The sequence below is a fragment of the Phaethon aethereus genome, assembly GCF_964289735.1.
Source record: "Phaethon aethereus genome assembly, chromosome: 28".
Classification (NCBI taxonomy): Eukaryota; Metazoa; Chordata; class Aves; order Phaethontiformes; family Phaethontidae; genus Phaethon; species Phaethon aethereus.
In genome coordinates this window covers 889,053-911,008 of record NC_138604.1, presented here as the reverse complement: position 1 = coordinate 911,008, position 21,956 = coordinate 889,053, and the positions used below count along the sequence as shown (strand labels likewise).

Below are 21,956 nucleotides of genomic sequence, written 5' to 3'. Positions count from 1 at the left end.
TTGGGTTGGTGTCAACAACATATCTATCATCTGCCGACAATCCCATGGTGTAAGAATCATTCCCGTGAATATGTTATCTAATAGAGCTTGCGTGAAAGGTGATTGCAAGCCGTAATTTTGTACTGCCTTCCGCACTTTCTTAATCAAGTCCCAGTGAAATGGGTCCCAGCGATTGGGCCCGTGAGGCTGTACACTAACAGGAAATGCCATCGGTAACTCTGTTTCCTCGTCTTTCATCGCTCCTAAAAAAACGTCTTTCCACCGCTCTCTAGGGTCGCCTTTCATTCTAGGCTCTTGCCTCCCTATAGTCTCTACAACAGGCTCTTCTTCGTCGCTGCTATCAGGCAACGGGGGCCGTAAAGGTGGCAGGGGCTCGGCTGAGGGCTTCAAAACTACGGCTTTTGATTGGTTAAGTCTGGGTGGTTTCGGGGGTGGTGAAGCCCGCCCCATCAATCTTTCACATGGGCACACAGAGGAACATTGAGTACATTGTTCTGGGCAGCTTTGTCCCGTCTTGCCCTCACATATATCATCGTAGATCTGTTTCTCTGACTTATCTAATGCGGCCAGTTCACCCGGTGCATCTGGCACCTCAGGCGGTGCATTCGGAGTCGCTGAAGGTCCCGGACCCTCTGACTCGGTTAAGAAGGGATTGGTTGAAAGCAGTTTAACAGCCTCCTCCACATCAGCTGCAGCTTTTCTCTCTGCCTTTAAGGTTTTTAATGTGGTTAATATCAACTTCCACGCCGTCACTAACTCTGCAGCAGTTTTCTCAATATGCTCCCATAACATTTTTCCTATCTCCTCCCACGTCTCTGCCCTAAACGCCAGAGACGGATCGGGGGGGTACCCTTTCTTTCGGCTCCAAATTAGAAGCCTTCTAAGTGTATATTCATCATATTTCAGTCCTCTCTTAGAGAGCATATGCAGCAGGAGTCTGACTATCGCCCCTTCTTCACGCGATGTGTTCTGCCCCATGCCGCCCCGGTTGCTCACCTCACCTCGCTGGGTGCTTCTCCGTTGCAACGTATTCCTTTTTCTTTTTCCTTGCGTCAGTCCCGCTGACTGCAATTCTTCCAACCGGGCTTCTCCTGCGGCGTCCTCTGCGCTCGACCGGTGTTCAACGATGAGATCCCAGAGATCGTATCATGTCGGGGTCACCAGTTGCGGGAGAAGGATGGACTTCACAACTCTATGAGAGTTATATTCCGAAGCCGTTTATTGTCTTGTCTGACTCCAATATATATCATAATTTTCGCTTAGTCACTGCGCACACACTCATGATTGGTTACAACTTGTTACACACACTATTGCAATTGGCTATATACAAAATATCACGCGCTGTCCACGCGCCCCTCACACAGTCAGGATTGTTGCTTGCAGGTGTTCCTGTTTTCCTCGCTGCTTCTTAGTTGTTTATCACAGCTCCTTCTCCTCAAGGCCGAGCCGTGCAGATATCCAGCTGTTTACCAGCTTCTCAGTGCCACAGCTCCTTCTCCTTAAGGTCGAGCCATGCAGGGTGATCCCAACACATCTGGGCTAGTGCATCCACCTCCAGCAGCTCTGAATACTGTCAGTGCATTAGACCTTTCCCCCAACCGCATGTGACACCCCCCTTCAGAGCTACTCCAGCTCAGACTGCTCGGCAGTTGGTACCAACAGAGCTCCAGTGCCTCTCCTTTGCCTTGTCAGGAGGCCAAAGCATGCATTAGTGCAGACAGGGGAGGATCTGTACAGCCCAGTGGCCTGCAGCCACTCCAGTACTCCAGCTATCACACATCAAGCCGTCCTTCCCAAAGCGAGAACCTGCCATGAATTCTCCTGCCTCTCCAAGGGAAGACCAAGGACTTTCCTTCCCTTGCCATACCAAGCAGATCAGACTGACTAGGTAGGGACAAATACTTGATGTTCTGGTCCCTTACAGCTTTAATCTACCCTCTCCATCCCCATTTTTTGAGATGAAAACTGTAAATGTGAGGAGAACTCAGTGATCTGAGGTACTTCACATACTCAAGTATCAGTCTTTCCTTTTGAAAGCATCAGTACAGAAAAAAGTGTGTCCCCCTCCCCATGTGTATTTCTCTTACCCAGATTGATAGTAGCTACCTTTGCACCACATTGCTCATTTCTTGGACACAAGAAATGTGTCGGCCGAGCTCAGAGAGTCATGGTGAATGGCGTTAAATCCCGCTGGCAGCTGGTCACAAGCGGTGTTCCCTAGGGCTCGGTTCTGGGGCCAGTCTTGTTCAGTATCTTTATCGATGATCTAGATGAGGGGATGGAGTGTTCCCTCAGTAAGTTTGCAGATGGGACACCAAGTTGGGTGGGAGTGTTGATCTGCTGGAGGGTAGGAGGGCTCTGCAGAGGGATCTGGACAGGCTGGATTGATGGGCAGAGGTCAGCTGTATGAGGTTTAATAAGGCCAAGTGCCGGGTCCTGCACTTTGGTCACAACAGCCCCATGCAACGCTACAGGCTTGGGGAGGAGTGGCTGGAGAGCTGCCCGGCGGAAAAGGATCTGGGAGTGCTGGTTGACAGCCGGCTGAACATGAACCAGCAGTGTGCCCAGGTGGCCAAAAAGGCCAACAGCGTCCTGGCCTGTATCAGACATAGTGTGGCCAGCAGGAGTAGGGAAGTGATCGTGCCCCTGTACTCGGCACTGGTGATGCCGCACCTCGAATACTGTGTTCAGTACAAGAAAGACATTGAGGTGCTGGAGCGTGTCCAAAGAAGGGCAACGAAGCTGGTGAGGGGGCTGGAGCACAAGTCTGATGAGGAGCGGCTGAGGGAACTGGGGGTGTACAGTCTGGAGAAGAGGAGGCTGAGGGGAGGCCTTATCGCTCTCTACAACTACCTGAAAGGGGGTTGTGGTGAGGTGGGTGTTGGTCTCTTCTCCCAAGTAACCAGCGATAGGACGAGAGGAAATGGCCTCAAGTTGCACCAGGGGAGGTTTGGATATTAGGAAAAATTTCTTCACTGAGAGGGTGGTCAAGCATTGGCACAGGCTGCCCAAAGGAGGTGGTGGAGTCACCATCCCTGGAAGTGTCCAAAAAACGTGTGGATGTGGCGCTTCGGGACATGGTTTCGGGGGCATGGTGGTGTTGGGTTAGCGGTTGGACTTGATGATCTTGAAGGTCCTTTTTTAACCTTAATGATTCTGTGATTCTCTGATTTTCCTCCCTCCAGTTCAGTACTGAGTATTGTGACCATGAGACAGAAATCACTTTACCTCTGTGCATTGTTGATGGAATTGTAGACTTTCGCTGAAGAATTAAAGATCACTTTCACTGTCTGAAAATCCTGTATGTGTATCTGGAGGCAGGAATAGGTGGCAGAGGGAATTCCAGCTGGCCTGGCTCTAAGCTGGTACTTTGCCATCTAGCGGTGCTCCCCCAAGTGGGTACCTTTCACAAAATGCTTCAGCTCCCTTTTCATACAGCCCAGCTGTTTGACGCTCAAATTTGCCCGTTTGCTGTCCCTGGCAGCTATGCCGTAGTTTGCTTGCCTGTGGCATGGTGAATTCTTCTTGCTAAAAAAGCAGGACTGAAACATTTGCTTGTGAAAAGGATGGTGTTTCAAGGGCTCCCCCAGGTGGGAAACCTCTCACAAACCATGTTTCCCTCCCACACCTTCACTATTTAATATGTCTAGTTTATTTAGGAAGCAGGGCCTAGATCCCCTGAGCTGACTGGGTGATCACAAAGCTCTGCACACATCTCCTGCTGCTGGAGGAGAGCTTCAGGCGCGGTTCATCTCCTTGAAGACAGTGTCTCTGGAGGCCAAGTGTCCTGGCCTCCCATCATCCCACTGAGGCCCTCACCCAGGCTGGCTGCTCTTTATTTTTGTTTTGTTTCTTATTTGGGAGTGGAAGATATGGACCATCCCGCTGCTGCCAAAGTGCGGGCAGGGAAAGTAGCCACTGGCCGTGGTTTCACATTGATGCAAGCTCTGGTGGTCGTGACACTGAAATACAGATGCTGTCACTGGCACTTTCAGCTGCCATCGCACCCACACAGCACAACCTGCGATCAAGTACAGTGCTTGCCTCGAACGGGGAGATAAAACCAATTCTGAAGGAAAAAAGGTCTTCATGTATAAAGTGTTGGTTGAGACTGCAATCTCATTAAAACCTTTTCTTTACATTGAAGCATAAATTACATTGACATAAGGCCTACACGCTGGCTTAAAAATGCTTTAGTGAACGACACCTGCTGTGAATCACTTCTGTATTTAGTTGGGCTAAAGCGGTAAGAGAGCCACAACGCATTGCTTTAACGCGCCTGTGTAGGTTAAACCCAACCCCGCCGCCGACTTCCATTCCGTCTTGGCTTGGGGGTGGTGGGGGTGGTGAGGGAGGGGGCTTTATGTGGCGGCGCTGCGCACGGCCCTCATGCCGGGAGGGGGGGGGGGGGAGCCCCGCCCCTCTGTTTGCACACGACGCCTTGCCTTATAAAAGCGGAGGGGGAGGGCGGGTGCTGGCGGCGCTGGCGGTTTTTGCGGGTGGGTGTGTCAGTACGTGCGGGCTTGCACTTTCCGGGTGCGAGGGTGCTCTTCTGTTCCTCGCCTCCTGCGGGGTTTTGCTGCCCCTTCCCTCCCGCCCCCGATATTGTTGCTCTCTGCCTAAGGTTGTGGGTGGCCACCTTGGGGGGGGGGGGGGGCGGGTTGTCTTTTTGAGTGGTGGTGGTGCTGCTGGGAAGGGGCTAGTCTAGTGTTACATTTCTCACAGAGGTCCTGAGTGCAGCCGCTGCCTGAGATGAGGTGGGTTTCTGGAGGCTCAGCTGAGGGGGAGCTCAGTTCCCTGTGTGCCTTCTGGTGAAGGCAGGGTGAGCCTTCTGCTTGGGCAGGGTATTTAGTATGTCCTTAGGCATGGATGCGTTTTGTTTTTGCATTCTGGGGAAGGCTTGTCTGACGGAGTCAGGCTGATGGTGCTGAGGGTTAAAGGTTTACTGGAAGCATGCCTCAACAGAATAGCTGGAGAGGTGTCTCTTTCTCCAATACTTGTTTAAATTACAGAGGAAAAGAAGCCTGGAGGTGTTTTCTGAAGGTGATGGCTCAACTTTGGCTGGAGGTGACTTAAATGTGGAGAGCCTGTAAGGGTCCTTCCAAAGTCTGTTAGGTTGGGTGCCAGTTAGCACTTCAGAGCATTGCTTTCAAAGGCTCATGTTTCTTACAGACAGGCCCACAATATTCCAGTTATTGCATACTGTGACCTTGGGGCAGGTTTGTGCTGGTGTGAAAATCAGGAATCTACTGCTGGTGATTACCAGATGAACCATTCCTGCTTGGTTTCCTTAAATCTATGGGGTTTATTTGAACTGATACAGATTAGTTGTGCAGGAACTGTTTGTAGGTTCACCTACTGATTTGTTGAAGCTGAATAGCTGTGGTCTGGGCTCGTATGCACTCGTTAATGATGGCCATGCATGTGTTAATGCAGTTTTTTTCCTTAGCAGATAGAAGAGTATCTGCAAAATGGCAACTGCTCAGAAGCAAAGGAATTGTGTGGTATGATTTTTCTTGTGTATTTCAGCACAGTATGTTATTTGATTTGGAGAAATAACTGCATTTTAGCTGAAATAGGGCACCCAGGTGCTTTGTAATATTTTTCATTTGAAAATTACAGGCTGATTCAGTCTTTTAACTATGAATAAAGATGCTTGAGTCTGAACTTTGTGGTCATGCACTTGGTAGCAATCAGCTATGTCCTAAAAACATAGCAATGCCCAGTGTTAGGAATAAGCTTAACTTTATAAATGACAAGAGTCATGCTTTTCCATTAAATTAAAATGTTAAGTAGGCGTTGGACCAGACTGTAGACTGTACAAGCTTGTTGTTGTGGGCAGTGATTAATTCTTTTTTTCTCTAACTTTCAGAGTGCAGTTGTATTTCCTAACAAAATATCTACTGAACAGCAATCCCTGATGCTAGTGAAGAGGCTCCTGGCGGTAGCAGTATCCTGCATTACATACCTGAGAGGAATCTTTCCTGAAAGTGCCTACGGAACAAGATACATGGATGGTAACAAGCTGTTTTCATGATTCTTTGCAAAATTATAGGGTTGTTATGAAGTTGATGAGTGTTTTTAAAGCCGCTTGGTCTTTTTCATTAAAGGTAATAACCATTTTCGATGATTGTAATGGAAACTTCACTAATACATTCATTGCAGCATCACCGCTATCTAACGAAATGCAAACTCAGCAATTAAAACCATGCCTACATCTGCTGGTAATGTTAATTTTAGTTTGCTTTTGATTACATACTTTTAGGGGATGAACGTCACCTTCTTAGCCACATAGCTATATTTTGTCCTAAGTAAATATGCATGTATATATTCTTTTTTTGAGATGTCTCTGTCAAAATTCTGAGGGAGGACAAGAACTGTCCTGGCTCTACTCAGCTGGTGAAATGGTATGTTAATTACAGTGCATGTATAACACTTCCATAGCATGTCAATTCTGAAAGATACCTTTTTTGGTTGTTTGCATATACAAATAGAAAAGTTCACTCGCTGTGAGTGAACAACTGCCCAGGCAGTGCTTTTAGTGCATGGTATTTACTATGTTGACAATTTTCTTTTTTTAAAGAAAGTCAAAATGTGTGTTTTTCAGTAGAGATGTAATAGTTATACAGTTGCCTTTCTTATTAGAAAGACTTACAACTCGGTGCTTAGCAGAGCACAAGTGTGTGTTTGGAGAGTGAGCTGTGGGTGTATGAGTGCTGAAGGGCGCACATAAATGCAGAAATCTAACCAGTAGATCCTCTCTAGTTGCAGTGTTACCATTTTGCATCTTGAATTTATAGATCTTGCTCTTAGACTTGTATAAGAAAGTGGTAACTGTTGGCCTTTATATTCAAGGCAGAACTGTGTCTGCAAATGAGTCTATCAACTTGTAAACTCATAGTTGAGTGTAAAGATGTCACTTGATATTTTTATTTTCTTCCTGCTCACAGTAATTGTGAGACTTATTCACAGCTGCTCTTCTTGCTTTTTAAAAAAGGGTGTATATAAGGCCTTTGCTTTCTATGCACATTCCTATTTTTTTACCTGTATAAAGACCAGCTTTCTTCTTTCCACACTTTTACTAGTTGTAGTACAAGGTAGGGTGTTGGAAATAATGCTGCATTCAGCAGAAGGGGTTTGCAGCTGCTGCCAGTTTTGAGGTGTTTGGAGATGTGGGTCTGAGTTCTGATGTTAAAGGTGAAATTAGTCATCCACTCTGTCCATGTGCTGTCACTGGGGTGGGGGAAGACTTCCTTTACTGTACTCTGGAATTTCTTAATTGATCTTCTGTGGTAGAGGAAACTGAAGTGGCACCAAGTGCATTTCACCTTACTCTTACGCGTCAAACACTAGTGAGGGCAGTGGCATGGGTGCTGACAAGGAAAAGCTCCCTGTTTTTTGTGAAGGGTGTGTGCTACCTGTTTGGAGTTGAGAGGTGAGTAGCCTTTAACTCAGCATCAGGTACACACCAAACCCAATTTTTCCTTGTTGACTATATTCAAAGGAAATGTTAGGAAAAAATAGGGTAAGTTTTGGTTCACTATTTGATTGTTGTTTGCATGTTACATAAAGTAAATTGCAACATCAAAATAAGGGCCATAATTCCTTTGTGCTTCAGAGATGTTGGATGTTCAGCCGAAGTACTTATTTATAAACTTGTTTATGAATACACGTGTTAAAGTTTGAAAATGGTAGGTGTACGTTTGCATTATGTTTTTACTGATGAATTATTTACTTACAGATTATGTTTTTACTTTGCAAAGAGTTTAAGATTATTTGGTTTACAGAGATAGTAATTTCTTATCATTGCTAATAAGACACTAATGGAATGAGTATTTATTGCTCTAATAAAATCAGAAGGCTTTTTTTGGGGACTGTTTAGTCAGAAGCAAAGCAAATGGAGATTAGTAGTAGATGGACAATGTTTGATTTTTGCAGGATGTTAGGATGCTACGATGCCTTGCAGAAGAAATACGTAAGTTTTCCAGTATCATTTAGCTATTTTAAAAATATTGAAACATTCATTTATGCAAGTCCATTAGCTGCCAGTGTAGTTATAGGACTTTATGGTTAGGGAATAGCTGTGCTTCAATATGTTTAAACAGCTGGCTACAATGTGGGATGCACAGACATTTCAGGATAATGTTCTTTGTAAACAGAAACACTTAAAGCCAGGGATATGTAGGAATTTTCTTCTTCCAGTTAAGTCCTTTCTTAAACAGATAAGGAGTTAAGTGTATGAAGCGGTTTCTCTTCAAACAGGCCTTAGTTGTCTATATTGGTTTCCAGAGCTATAGAAACAGAACACTTGGTAAACAGAAATGGCCTATGGAATACATTTAATGTTCTTTTTCCTCAATTATGTTTCCAACAGCTAAGAATGATTGTCCTAGCAGTAAGTATCCTTGAAAAGTAAGGTACATGTTTTTTTAAGGTAGGTGCTTAGAGATGTGTACAGTTCTTACTCTGTTTCCTCTGTTTACTTTAAAAATACAGGTCTATACCCATCCAGAAGATCCTCAGGTAAATCTGCTAGAATATTTTACCGGATGACTAACGATAGTATGGATATAGTGAAATGTGTATACAAGCAATAGTACTTGTCCTTTTGGTGTGCGCTAATGTGAATGTTGTCTTAAAATATCAAATACAAGAATCACAGGAGCTTACCCGAATTGCCATGTAGTGAACTGCCTTTGAGGATCTAGTGTCAGGTTGTTTTCAGGCCAGTACAAGAAACCCAAGGTGGTGTTGCAGAGTTAAATGGCCAATAAAGATGCATTGTCCTAACTCTGCATAACAAACTTATGGAACTTCTTTCTGAAAAACGCAGTAAGTTTTAACTAACCACTGGGTGTCACTACGTCTCTGTTAATGTGGGTGAAACATTTCACAGTGATTAAAATTTGAATGAATGTTTCATTAAAAAAACTTAAAATGTTTTGCAACATGAGTTTATCATGGTGATTCCTGGAAAATAATGTAGATCTTAATTTTATTTGATGACAACTATATACATTAATACTGTTAGTTGTTGTAGCATTGGAAAGCTGTATTTAGCGCATGTGAGTGGATCAAGAGTTGGACTATCATTTTCTTTAAATGCAAAGTTAATAATTACTAGGCAGAAATAGTAGTAGTAGTTTGCTTGACAGCTAATAATTTAATTACTGGATTTGTTTGCAGACAATTACGGAATGTTACCACTTCAAATTCAAGTACACCCACAATGGGCCACTCCTGGATTTCAGCAGGTACTGTCACAGACTTTATTCTGCTCTGTGGTTTTGCATACAGCTGAAAGTAAGAACTTTGGATCTCTTTGTTTCCTTTTTTAATTCTGGATCTGAAGATTAATTTTATCAACAGATACTACTAGGTTAGACTTACTCTTAAAATACAATGGTAACTTTGTCAGAGTATGTTCGTATTTTTAAATACACACTCAAAAGATGACTGTTAGTGTCAGAGTCCAATGCTCTCTGACCAGGTCCTCGAAGATATTCCATGCCTGGAGGGTGAAATGTTTAATATCAGATTTACTGATCTGAAGATACTTGATGTTACATGGGGTTTCTTATTTAGCAGAGATGATACAAAATACAGTGAAAACACAATACAAATGTAAGCTGTGCTTAGCAAAGCATAGCTATTGCAATACACAGTTGAATCAATACCAATGTGATTCCCGTCACTGGTCTCTAATGTGCTCACTGCCGTGATGCCGGGCATCCCCAGTCGTGGGGAAGGAATATGCAGCTTGAAGCCAGCTCCAGCCCATTGCTCTCTGGAATTCTTTTGTTTTTTTAGTTTTTATACTTTTTGGGGCTGAGCCACATACTCACTTCCCCCCCATACTGGTTTGGCTGACTCAAGGAGACATTCACATGCTTTTAATGAATTCTGGAAGAAACAGTTACACCACCAGTTGATTCACTCATCTGACATAGAGCTGTTTATCTAAAATGAAGGCCATGCTCGGGTCCCCTGTGTGTTGAGATAAAGTTGGCTTCCTTTGCAACAGCTGTGGTGGTTGATGCCCTGTGTTATTCCCTAGCTTCATGAGCACATCACCCTTGCCCATCTCCAGTGGGCCTCATTCCGTTGTAGGGGCTTGTTGGTCAGTCACGGCTGCAAGGAAATGGCTTATTTTAAGACAAGTATTTGAAATGTAGCAAGTTCATACCTAACAAACTTCTCCTGACTTTCCTCCTGTGTAAAATGCTTTTTAAATTAAAGAAAGAAGACTGCAGTGCTGCAGACCTAAGCCCTTTGGGCTGAGGTCAGTTACTTACCTCTGAAAAAAGTTCGAAGTCATGTAAAAAAACACTAGTGGAAGGGGATGCGACTCAGCCACACCACGTTGCCTTAGTGCGTTAGCATGAAGTCATGCCAGACTGATTTGAAAATACAAGGCATGAGCCTACTTCTGACACCCTGCAGGGAAGGAGATGACCATCTGCAGAGGAGCGAGACGTTTGAAACACGGCAGTTAAGGTGCATGCTTCCATAAGCATTGCATGCTTCCGAAACACAGGGTTATCCAATGGAATAACTGAGTTGCTTTGTGCTGGCTCTTCAGGTCCTCTAGTCCCTCTCTGAGCTGTGTGGCTGAGGAGCAGGGGAGTAGAGGGAGAGTGTTTTTAGTGGCAATAAGATGGGGTTTAGGTCAGCTGCTGGTAGAACAGAGACATGGAAATGTCAGAGCTGGATGCCAAGAGTCACTTAGGCCCACATTTCTTATCAGTAACCATTCTTGTCACTTGCTTTATTTAAGGGAGAGCAAGTACGTAAGGCTTTGCAGAATTGGGGCTTTCAAAAGTACCTACTTCTTTCTTTCTATCAGATTCGGTGTTTTTTTAAGCATTGTGTAATGTAAAATACAGTAAGTTGGCCACAGCTGCTGAACCATGACGCTTTTGTGATGTCCCTGTCTCAGGATTTGATCTTCTGAGGGGCAGAGAACATGCAGGTCACTTAAACAGTATAAGGAATTGCAGTGCTTGTAATCTCAGACCTCAGGCAATAAATGTGATGTCTGCTTCTGACATTCACAGTCTGTTAAAGGGTCATGTATCGTAATACGAGGAACAGCTTACTCTGCATTAAAAAAATAATCTGAATACTTTGTCCATTTTTAGTAAGACTAAAAGGAGTGATTCCACAATCACCTGTGCAGACACCAAGAAAGCCAGTATCCTCCTTATTCGCAAGATTTTTGTTCTGATGCAAAATCTGAGTCCATTACCAAATGATGTTTGCCTGACTATGAAGCTGTTCTATTATGATGAAGGTAGTATTTCCATATTACCTTAATTTATCAACTGTGTTCAGACATTGGAAAGAAGTTCAAAGAAATATTTTAATGTATATTCGTTATGGTTACTGGGACTTGTTAAATGATGTTACTTTGCATCTGTCTTTCTGCTTGGATTTTAAAAGTTGTCATGAGAAAGGATTTGGTCTTGCTGTAGGAACACAATCTTGTCACTGACTTTGTTGGAGCAAGGCTTTCAGTGTGTTTTAAAAACAAACTGAGTTTTCCTGAGTATGTTAGTATAGAACGTGATTGCCAGACTAGTTCTAGTCTGGATGACTATTTAAATGTAGTTCTGCTTTCAGGATGTATTACTGCTTTACAACAAAATCAGAGCTGCTAGCTCATCTCTTTGCATGTAAAAACTGTTTCAAATAGCTTTAAGTGGGTTTTGCCTGTTCTGTAGGGGGAAAAGAATTTCATTTAGAAGTTGAATATTGGTAATTCCCCTCCCCACACTGTTCTTTGAGTAGCCCTTTGTTTAAAGGGGAAAAGTCTTTGACACACAAGTTAAAATTAAAATGAAACATGTTCTTGTAAAACTAACACATTTAATTCTTTTCTGCAGTTACACCATCTGATTACCAACCTCCTGGCTTTAAGGAGGGTGAATGTGAGGGGATGATATTTGAGGGGGAGCCTATGTATCTGAATGTGGGTGAAGTGCCAACGCCTTTTCATATGCTGAAAGTTAAAGTTACAACTGAAAAACAACGAATGGAAAATGTTGATAAAAGCATCCTAAAGCATAGAGAGACTGAGCACCTGGAGAGGCATGTTAGAGTTGACAGAGATGATCCAGAAGAGAACCAGGACATGAATGTAAGGGTGCAAATGTTTTGTGTAGCTTGTTGAATTTTTGTGTGACCTATGGTCTAGAAAAGGGCCATTAATTGTTTTACTGCATGTCTTACTATAACATTATTTAAAAACTCTGTTTCCAGATCCATTTAGGCAAGACAATGTCTTAGAGACATTTTTTGCTTTAATTTTACTGCTCCAGCTAATAATCTGTCATTGTTAAAGCAGTATCGAAGAAGCGTATCAGCATAATGCCTGTCAGCAGCAGTGTTGTTGGTAGTCATGTCTCAGACTTGAGAGGAAAAGCAGAGGGGTAGCTTTGTGCTGTGGGTGCCGGGGCCATTTGTTCAGCTCCACGCGCAGGACACGGGTGGAACCTCCCTGGACGTATCCCATGGCAGTCCCAGTTCTGGCTGCTGCAGCCAGAAAGTATTGACTGGCAATAAATTTGCTTTGGGATCCTCTTGTACAGCAGTATATGTAGAGCTACAGCTAGTGATGCCACAGCTAAAGTTAAAACAAACTCTGTTCGGCTTTGGGATTTTTCCCTGGGGAAATTTGCCTAGAAAAAAGCACAAAGCAAAGCTTGCTGAAGGCACGAGTGCGTCAGAGTTGTGTGTCCTGCTGCGGATGCTGGAGCACCCGAGATGGCTCTTGGGACTGTGCTTGTGCAGGCTTCAGCAGTTGGAGGCATATGTTTCTAGGGTCAGTGGAGGCAGGCAGCAAATACTTTTAATCATGTGAGAATGTGCAACTATGTGTGCTAATTTATACTGTCCGTAGGTGAGAGAGGTGGAGCTTCAGGGTTTTGTCCCCCCTCAGTTAGCATTGCTAGGGAGCCCTGTAGGTGATGAGTTGGAAATAAACCGCTTGGCCCTCAAAATCTGCATATGCCTCTAAGTTGCTGTTCCATAGGCAATAGGATGGAGGTAATTGATGTATCCTTTCAATACTATTGTTCCAATTTTAGTATTTTTTACGTATGTTTTCCTTGGTGAGTTAAATGTGTGCTGGCATTAATAATTGACACTGAGCTAGTCTGTACGTTGCATGTCAGATGCAATTATTTGAAAACGGTTTGTTCCACTGAGAATCCATGTAATAAGCTCTGGCCCTAAGTGTGAGTACCAACACTCTTCCTTACTTGACTGCAGTAAGTGATAGACCTTTTTCTTAACCTAGGAGGATCCTGTCTTGGATAACAAAGTAGAAGATAAGAATAATGTAAATATTTCAGAAGCTCAAGGTAACGCTTACATTTTTCAAGTCTATTCAGTTTGTGCTTCTTTCCTGATGTTACTAAAACTCAATTTTCTGATGTAGATCGCTATTCACTTTTTCTTTGCATACATTGCTGTGCCTTTATTTTCTATCGTGGCTTTGTTCTGTGAAGCACTTGGTTAGCAAATGCACCTTTTCATGCTTCTGTTGTAAAATTCTGATCTTCTGTTCCATTTTATCAGATAAGCTAAATTTAATGGGTTATATTTAGAAGTAAATTTTATTTGGTTTCTCTTGCTGTTTCTGTTATTTTACTAATATATTTAATTTCCACATAAAGCTTGCAGAGGTGTTGTGCTCTTGAATTCCATTAATGCAGATGTGGGAAGCAGATTTCTCCATGCAAAAAATGGTCCAAGAGTATTTTTGTTTAAATCGGCTGTTTGGACTGTACGCTCACAGCTTCAGCCACTAAATAAGTTTAGCAGAAATACCACTTTAGCCACCTTCTTTGCTTAAGCTCTGACTACAGTAGGCGCGTGGTCTGATTCTACAATCCACGTGTGCTTCAGTCTGTGGTTGTGGAGGAACTGAGACCATCAGGGCTTGTGTACAGAGAGTTTTTACATTGTGGTAGACTGAATGATACCATGTATAAATATCTATCTGTATGATGCATGTTCTTCTGTACAAAGGAAGGTGTTCATTACTTGTGGTGGAGTTGCCGTCACTGGAGGTGTTCAAAGAATGTGTAGATGTGTCACTTCAGGACATGGTTTAGTGGGCAGGGTGGTGTTGGGTTGATGGCTGGACTTGATCTTAGAGGTCTTTTCCAACCTTAATGATTCTATGATTACTGTGGCTTGCTATTCCTAATACAATTGGTTACTTAAGCTCAATATTTTTGTTTTATGAATAATTGTGTGATTATGTCTGTGCTGCTGGCTTTTTCAGTGCCTTTTCTAGCTGCTTGCTTTCACAGCCTACTCTGGACCTGTGTGCCCTTCTCTCTTACTGTGTGTTATATGGAGCATTTTGGTAATTGCAAGGGAACTCTTTTAACTTTAGTTTTAATAAGTACAAGTTCTAGCAAAGCATTTTTGTTAGTATGAATCTCAGCAAACTGAGTTTCCTCAAGTAAAATCCCAACACTGTAAAATCTGTCAGTGTAAAACTGTAGCAGCAAAAAGCAAATTCCAGGTGGAGGCCTGTAAGGCAGCACTTCTCAAGAAGGTACCAAAACCACTTTCTTTTTTTTATTTTAAAAAGTTTCATGTAACAATTTCAATAAGAAATTGAACTGAGTTTTGCAGAGAGTATAAAGGAAATCTTCTATTTTGGAAGCACTCTGAGGACTCTTAACACTGCAAGGCAAAGCTGCCTTCTCCCTTGTTATCAAATAAACCGTTATGCCCTTCCTGCTGTGCAGACATTAGGAAGTACCCGCTCATCCTTTCTGATGAAAAACAGCAGCACCTGTTTTGTTGGATTTTTCTTTGCCTTTATAAAGAGATAGGTTCTGTACTGTTTGCTTACAATCATATAAATGTCCTCCACTGAGCTCTGAATGCAGAAGTGCCAATAAAGTAACTGTCCTGGCTACACCACCCAGACTGCAGCTACTACCAGAAACATGCTCTGGAACCTCTCTACTGTGTTTTTGTCTGTGCTCCAAGATGCAGACCCAGACCGTCTCAAAGTCAAAACATGAGACAGCAAACTGTCCTCAGGGACTCCGAGCAGAAGCTTCCCTTCTAAGATTTTAGAGACACTAGGATGAAAAGTAGATTATTTATCTTCAGATTCCCCAAGATAGCCCAGGAGCTCAAAGATTGAGCTTTGCTACCAAATGAACTGAAGAATCAATTGCTGCTTGTTGGTCTCCCCATCTTGGAGAGGCCATATAGGAAGCAGCCAGACTATACTGGTACCCATGTGCTGTACATAGAGCACTTCAAACATAGCAAAGAAAGGTCCAAAGAGGAAATAAGTGCCCTTTTTGGAAGAAGATTAAGTAGAGATGATGTAGATAAGTATGCTCAGAAGTGCTCTGATATGCTGATGTAAATAGGATAGCTAAAGGAACAGAATTCTCAAGACTGAAGTAAACAAACAAGCTTTATGACCAAAATCCAAATACAGTCTTTTATTTGGATGAGAAGCCTATATAAAATGTTTTTTTTCTGTAGCAGAGGTTGAGGCTTCTGTGGAGATAATGAATATATGGCACTCCTAGAAGAAATGCCCATTAGTGCTGCTGCTTGCTCTGTTCGCTCTTCTGAATGCTTGCATCTACTTTGAAATACAACTCTGGTTCTGCAGACTTCAGAAACGCTAAGTTTTTGCAGAAACTTCCTGACATGCTGCTTTCTACAGAACTATGAAAGTGGCAACTGTGTCAGTGCTGAGGCTTTTGGTCCTCTCAACCTGAACAAGACTAGCGGCTTGTTGGGGCTACCATGGTGTCTGAGTGCTTGTGAAGGCAGTTGGACAAAGCAAGTTGAGCCTGGATTTTTTAAAATGAGTTGGACTGTCCTGTCATTCAAGCCCAACATTGAACACTGTGCTGTGTGTTTAAATAGTGGCATTTATCTTGTTTTTTTAGAAATGTGCAGCTTTGCAAAAACAGGTAACGCTTCCACGCTGTTTGAAAATAATCATGGAAACGTGTAGGAAACAGCATGTGTAGATGAGCATTTTTATCTTGACGATGCTGGTGGGCATAGGTTATTCCAGGCAGAACTGGAATAACCCCATAAAGCTGTATGTGGTGCTTTGAGAAATTCTTAGGAGTTCCCAAACCATGCAAAAATGCAGCAAATTCCTTGTCTTATTGAGTTGGTGTAATGTTTTATTTACAGGAGTGACAAGACACAGGAAAAAGCATGACACCCCGATGTTCTTCAGTCTGAAGCATAGTCGTCTATAACCAATACATGCTTTTATCTGTGTCCTAGGAAAAACCAGCATGGATTAGAAACAACAAAAAACCTCCAGAGCTGACTGCTTATTCTTCGTGGCCTGTTCATGCAGCTGCAGGCAGTGACAAGGGGAACTGTAGCTACAGGCACTGCAGCCAGAGTGCTCGCTTGGGTTACAAAATGGGAGCCATCCGCTGGCAGCGAGTTCGGAATATGCAGAAGCTGTGCCAGCGTGGCCCTGTGGCACCGTTTGCCCGTTCTGCAGTGCAAAACGGGTTTGTGAGGCTTTTTAGCTTGGAAGCAAATCCCAATGTAGATGAGCCTTTAGCAGTACGGTATATAAATGAGTCTGGGGATCAAGCCCACTCTTCCAAAGATCCTGTGCATAAATCTGTACTACATAACAATAAGCATCTCTTGTGTTCCTGTGATAGGAAGTTGTGATAGGAAATCGCTGAATTAAAGATGTAAGAGTGTAATAGTTGTGGAATTAATGACTTGCAGACAGAGAATTGGAGCCCTTTTGAAGCACCAGTTCCCCGTGTTTATAAAGCACATGTGCTCCTTGTGGCAAAACAGCAGTTAAGAGGCTGTTAGTCTGGTGTTGACAGTGTGCTTTACTGACAACTCTTTTATAGAACTAAGTTTGACTTGTGAAGAAGATGAAGTTACAAAGGCTGGAGGGAACCAGAATCTGTGTGTTTCTAATCCTCAGGTATGAAAACTGCACTCCGTCACCTTAAATTTTTACTAGAGCTCTTGTGAAGCTTCTTTCCTACTTCGAGTGATTAATAGGTAATCTGCTAAAGGTTTATTTACCGCAGCCAGTAATAATGCCTTTACATTTTACTTAACTGTTTCTGTAAAACACTGTAAATATTCTAAAGCAATAACAAGAGGCTGTTCCCGTCATACAGTTTTCAAACCAAACAGCTGGTCTGATGAATTAAGAAAAATGTGAATGCAATTTCCATGTTTATAAACTGCCATAACTAAACACTCTGCCTGATAGAAATTTCTCTGTGAATTCTGACAGACCAAGCCTTGTTTAAAGGTTGATTAAAACTTAAAATGCAGGTTTACTACTCAGACTTAAAACTCGGGCTATATTCCCTGCCTATATCAAAATGGTGTATAGATGTGGAGGACTACTTCAAACGCAGGTCCTTAAGACTTCTTAAAACGGAATAGCCCTAGGTAACTGAGTGACTTACTGTGCAAAAATAACTGATGCTTTGATCTGTCAGGGCTCTTTGACACATTCAGCTGTAAATGCTGCTGTTGACTTCAGTGGGTATACTCTTGTATTTAAATTTCAGCTCAAATGCTGTGGTGAGCAGAGCCAGAGCTCTTTGTATGCTACAGCACTGAACCCTGCTGTAGCCTCCAATATATTTTTTTTTACTGCTGTCACAAGGCAACTTACATTTTCTGATTTTTAGGTTGATCATTTGGCAAGTAAGACATCTGAACTTAATGTGTCAGAGAGCAGGACAAGAAGTGGAAAGATATTTCAAACCAGCACTGTTAGTACTGTTTTTTATCTAGTTCTGTTCTTTCTATTTCTGTTCTTTAAGCCTTTTCCTGTTCTAAACAGTGAATAAAACACTAAGCTTTATAATTCATGTTGACAGAATGAATTTCTCATAACTTCCAAAATTCCCATTAAATTCAATGCATCTGGATTCTTAGTGTCAAAAAAAAAAATCTGTTCCAAAGAGTTAAAAGCTGAGTGTTGATGCAGTTAACACAGGTTGAGAAAAATTCATTAGGATTGACTTCCATCTTGAGAATGCATTTAGCCAAATTACCTGCGGGTTTAAGGCATTTTTGGTAGGAGTGTGTGTCAGCAGAGATCCCCAGCCAGGTGTACCATATGCTTGCTAGTGATTTTACTTGGAATACATGAGGCCAAAATTCTAACCTCATCTGACTCATTCATACCAAGAAAAATCCAGTCTGTCTTCGCTTAATTGCATTGCAGCAGATGAGTCCTGTAGTCAGTGCTCCTTTCAGGGAGCCAAATTCCTCCAGCCTTGCACAAGGTGGAGCAGAAGTTGTCTTCAGGCTGGAACTTGGCCTTTGGGGCTGGTATTGGGGGCCCCCAAGTCGCTGCCTTTACCAACTGAGCTTGGTGGCCTCAGCTTTGTGAGGCTCTGGGTGGCCCTGACAAGGTGTCAGCAACGCTCAGCTTGCGCCTGTTCAGGGTTACTGGTAGGTTCTTCTCAGAAGATGTGGGGTGAATGTTACCGTTCTAGTAAATAAGTGCTCTTCGTTTACAGTCGGGATGGGAAGTTGTGTGTCAAGGCCAAGGAAAATGGTACCCCTCCTGTGCCTGCCCAGGAAAGCCCTTCCTTCATTTTTAGTGCAGTAGTTGTTGTGTAAGGGTTCGTAAAGTGCAGCTCAACTTTTGCCAGTAGTTTTCTCCTAAACTAATAGTTGCCTTATTTCTGTAAAGGTTGATGGAAGTTGGGCTCGGGAGCATGCAAAATTTATTCCTCAGCAGAATGCTCTAAAGAAATCCAAAAGATAAATTGGTCTGTGTTTTAAAAATATCTATGTATGGAAGCTGCATGTGAAAAGGGCTAACGGAGTTCGCAACAAAGGCATGGAGTGGAGATGTGAAAATTCAGAATAAAGCCAGTAGATTCAATCTTCTTATAAAGGTGCTGCTCACTGCAGAATAGAGGGTTTTTTACTTCCAAGCCCAAGGTCATATGCGGTATTTTTTTGTTGTTCACTGATGCCAAAAAAAAAATGCTCACTATCACTGTTTCTTTTGAAAAGGGTTTTTTTAATGAACTTAATACTAGAATTTAAACAAAGCATAGTTGCTTTAAATACTCAACAGCAGAGCTAAAGGCTGAATTGTCATCTCCTCACATGTGTGCAAGTCAAAAATAACTGGATTAAACTCAGGTGAGCCTGTGTGGTGCTGAGCCCCCTCCCCTGTTGGTGTGGGGTGCTCTGCTGCTGTGCGAAGCTCACCTGGTGCTGCCTGGCTCTGCACTCTGCAGATGGGGCCACTGTGGTGGCTGCCAGCTGGTCATGGAATTGGACTTGAGGTGTGTTGCCTCTGTGGAAGGGGAATGGCTTTCATTATGTTCTCTTGAAGTTGTGACACACATGAGGTCCTGCTGTTACAGCATAAATGCATCCCAGCCCTCCTTCAGTAGTTTGGAGGGAAGGTAAATTCTGACAGAAAATAGTACCCAGGTGTTACTCCAGGCTTAGCATGTCTGGGCAGGGACCAAGTAATAGCAAGGTTGAGCTGGATGCTCGACATGCAGCTCTTGATGTCTTGTCCAGGGTGGGCTTTTCTCATGTTAAACTTGCTAGTGCCATGGAGCAGGCCACAGTCTGCTGTGTGTCAGCCTGTAATGCAATATTTGTTTTTCCTTGGCAGGTTCATCAGTTTGAACTCTCATCTAGTCAGGATGTGGTGCCAAAAAGGAGAAAGATCAGTGAACCGAAGGAGCGGTTTTAGATACCTGTCTTCCTGCTGTTTGTTTGGAGTTCTGCACACCACTGCCATTTTGTTGTTTAATGTGAATGTTCATATTTAAATATCTTTTAGGTATCTTTTCTGTTCCATTTTTGTAGTCAAAATAGTGAGTATTTTAATGAAAGAATCTGTTAAGAAGCCTAGCTGAAGACATCAGAACTGACTTCTTCTAGGAGGTTGTACCCCATCAGGAAAGACCGAAGGTACCTGACTACTGATGTAACTGATAATTTCTGTAACAAAGGGGATTTGGGGGATTGAACGCCCTGTTTATGATGTGTTTAAGGCCTGATGGTGATTGTATAATGTTAATTACCCACCACATGAGGTTTCATGGGTAACTTTGGGCCGTATTTCAAAGCTGAGGATCTCCTTGTCTGGAACCTCCTCAAGTCATGGGCTGATTTCCAGAGCTTTGCTGAGTGGGTTCAGGAGGACTATATTGTTACATATAGTTACAGCAATACTACATTTTTTGCTTTTATTACTGGGACAGTTGGGGGGGGCTTGATTATTTGCATTTCTTCCAGGCTGAAGGCACCAGACTCAAGTGAAAAACAAGCATTCTTCATACCTTCAGTTACATTATTTCATGCCAAAACATAGGGATTTCTGTACAGCTGTGAGATGTGTAATTACAAATGAAGTATTAACCGGGCAGGCATCTGTTACAATGGTGTGAGATTATTTGAAGAAATGTGTATGTAATGATTAATTGCAGAAGTTGGATGTGGTGCCATTTCTTTTCCGAACAAGACAGTGTTACTTTCTCTGTACTGTAAGTGAATTGGAGTGAGGCTGTTTCTGCATGAAGAGCTGTTGCTGTCTTCAGGTGGGGATAGCTGGACTCTTCTTGACATTTTACTTTCAAGAATGTCTTTATCTTAATTAAAACGCTGGGCCCATTCCGGTTGCTGTGTGTGTCTCTGCTGTGGCGGTTGGCGGACACCGGGGGCTCTCGCTCTGCAGGCGCGGGCTGCTCGCTCCCGTTCCGGCCAGCGGTTGTCTGGGGCCGCGCCTGTGCGGGGTGCTGGGGCGCGGGCAGCGCGCCAGAGCAAGGCGAGAGGGGACAAAAAGAGGTTGAAACGGGCCTCGGGGGGGGAGGCAGCTGTGCGAGGCCGGCGCTCGCGTTTCTTTCCACCGCGCTGAACCGGTTCCCTGGGATTTCCTGAGCGATGGCGGGCGCTGCCCGCGGCTGGTTGCGAACCCGTTTGTTTATTTCGACAGCAGAGAACTGCCCGGTCCGGCCGCCGCCGCAACCGCCGCCTCCCACGGGGCCAGCACACGCTCCACGCGCACCGCCTTCCTCCCCGGGAGGAGGAGGAGGAGGAGGGGAAATCCCCCCGCTGGCTGCGCTCCTTGGAGGCTCCCGGCCGTGCGGGCTCCCATTTGCCGGCGCCTCGCTGCGGGCTGGGTTACCGGAGCCCAGGAAGCCGCCGGGCCGCTCCCGCCCTCCCCCTGCCCCACCAGGAAGCTTTTCCTCCGCACGGCCCCGAAGTTTGGTCGCAGGGAAAGGAGTGGGGGAGGTTTGGCACGGACTCGCCGGGCAGGGGTAAGGTTGGGGGAGATGCGAAACCGTATTTTGCTTCTCAGCCCTGAAACTCCGTGCGGGGAGGGGCACGGCTGTTCCTTCCGCGTGCTGCTGTTGTACATGTCGCAGGGAATTTGTTGTGGGATCTCGTTACTGCTGAGTGGGGTGTCGGGTGCTCGTGGGAGGTTTGGGGTTGGCAGCCTGGCAGTGTGAACCTGAATGTGCAGCTCGTTAACCTCCGTAAAAAGGAATCAGCTGCAAGCGGGTTGCACAGGGCGGAGGTGAGAAAGAGTCGTGCCAAGGAGGGTGCTGGTTTTCTGCATGGCCCTGGGACGCTGCCAGGTGTCCCACGTCCTGTCTGGGTGCGGGACCTCATCTCTGTTGCGAGTGCACGGCTGGGGGGTCCCCTAGTGAAAGGATTCGGCTGTGGCTTAGATCTACCCCCTCGCCTTCAATGTGCAGTCATCTCCTCAAGCACCTGGTCTGGCTGCTCCCTGTGAGTGACTCTTGTACAGCTGTCGGGGGAGCTGAAAATTCCTGGGTAGAAGGGGCAAGTGTCCCTTGTCCTTGTCTGTGCCTCCCTGGAGCCTGGGTTTTGGGTCTTGGGACTTAGCACTGTCGTACTCCATGGTTTTTAGAAATGGGGTAGACCTTGGTTTT

At 44.1% G+C, this 21,956-nt stretch overlaps 1 protein-coding gene across 1 annotated transcript; it reads left to right on the top strand.

Annotated features, from left to right (window-relative positions):
* Positions 1-5,471: 5,471 nt before the first annotated feature.
* Positions 5,472-19,747, top strand: LOC309414176 (HORMA domain-containing protein 1-like; the record flags this gene model as incomplete). The annotated part of the gene is made up of 13 exons (XM_082011466.1): positions 5,472-5,504; positions 5,873-6,017; positions 6,344-6,407; positions 7,939-7,975; positions 8,375-8,395; positions 8,497-8,523; positions 9,187-9,254; positions 11,142-11,293; positions 11,886-12,139; positions 13,301-13,364; positions 16,899-16,975; positions 17,703-17,786; positions 19,667-19,747. 13 exons carry the CDS (start codon positions 5,472-5,474, stop codon positions 19,745-19,747), a joined length of 1,107 nt encoding a protein of 368 aa, XP_081867592.1.
* Positions 19,748-21,956: the final 2,209 nt, after the last annotated feature.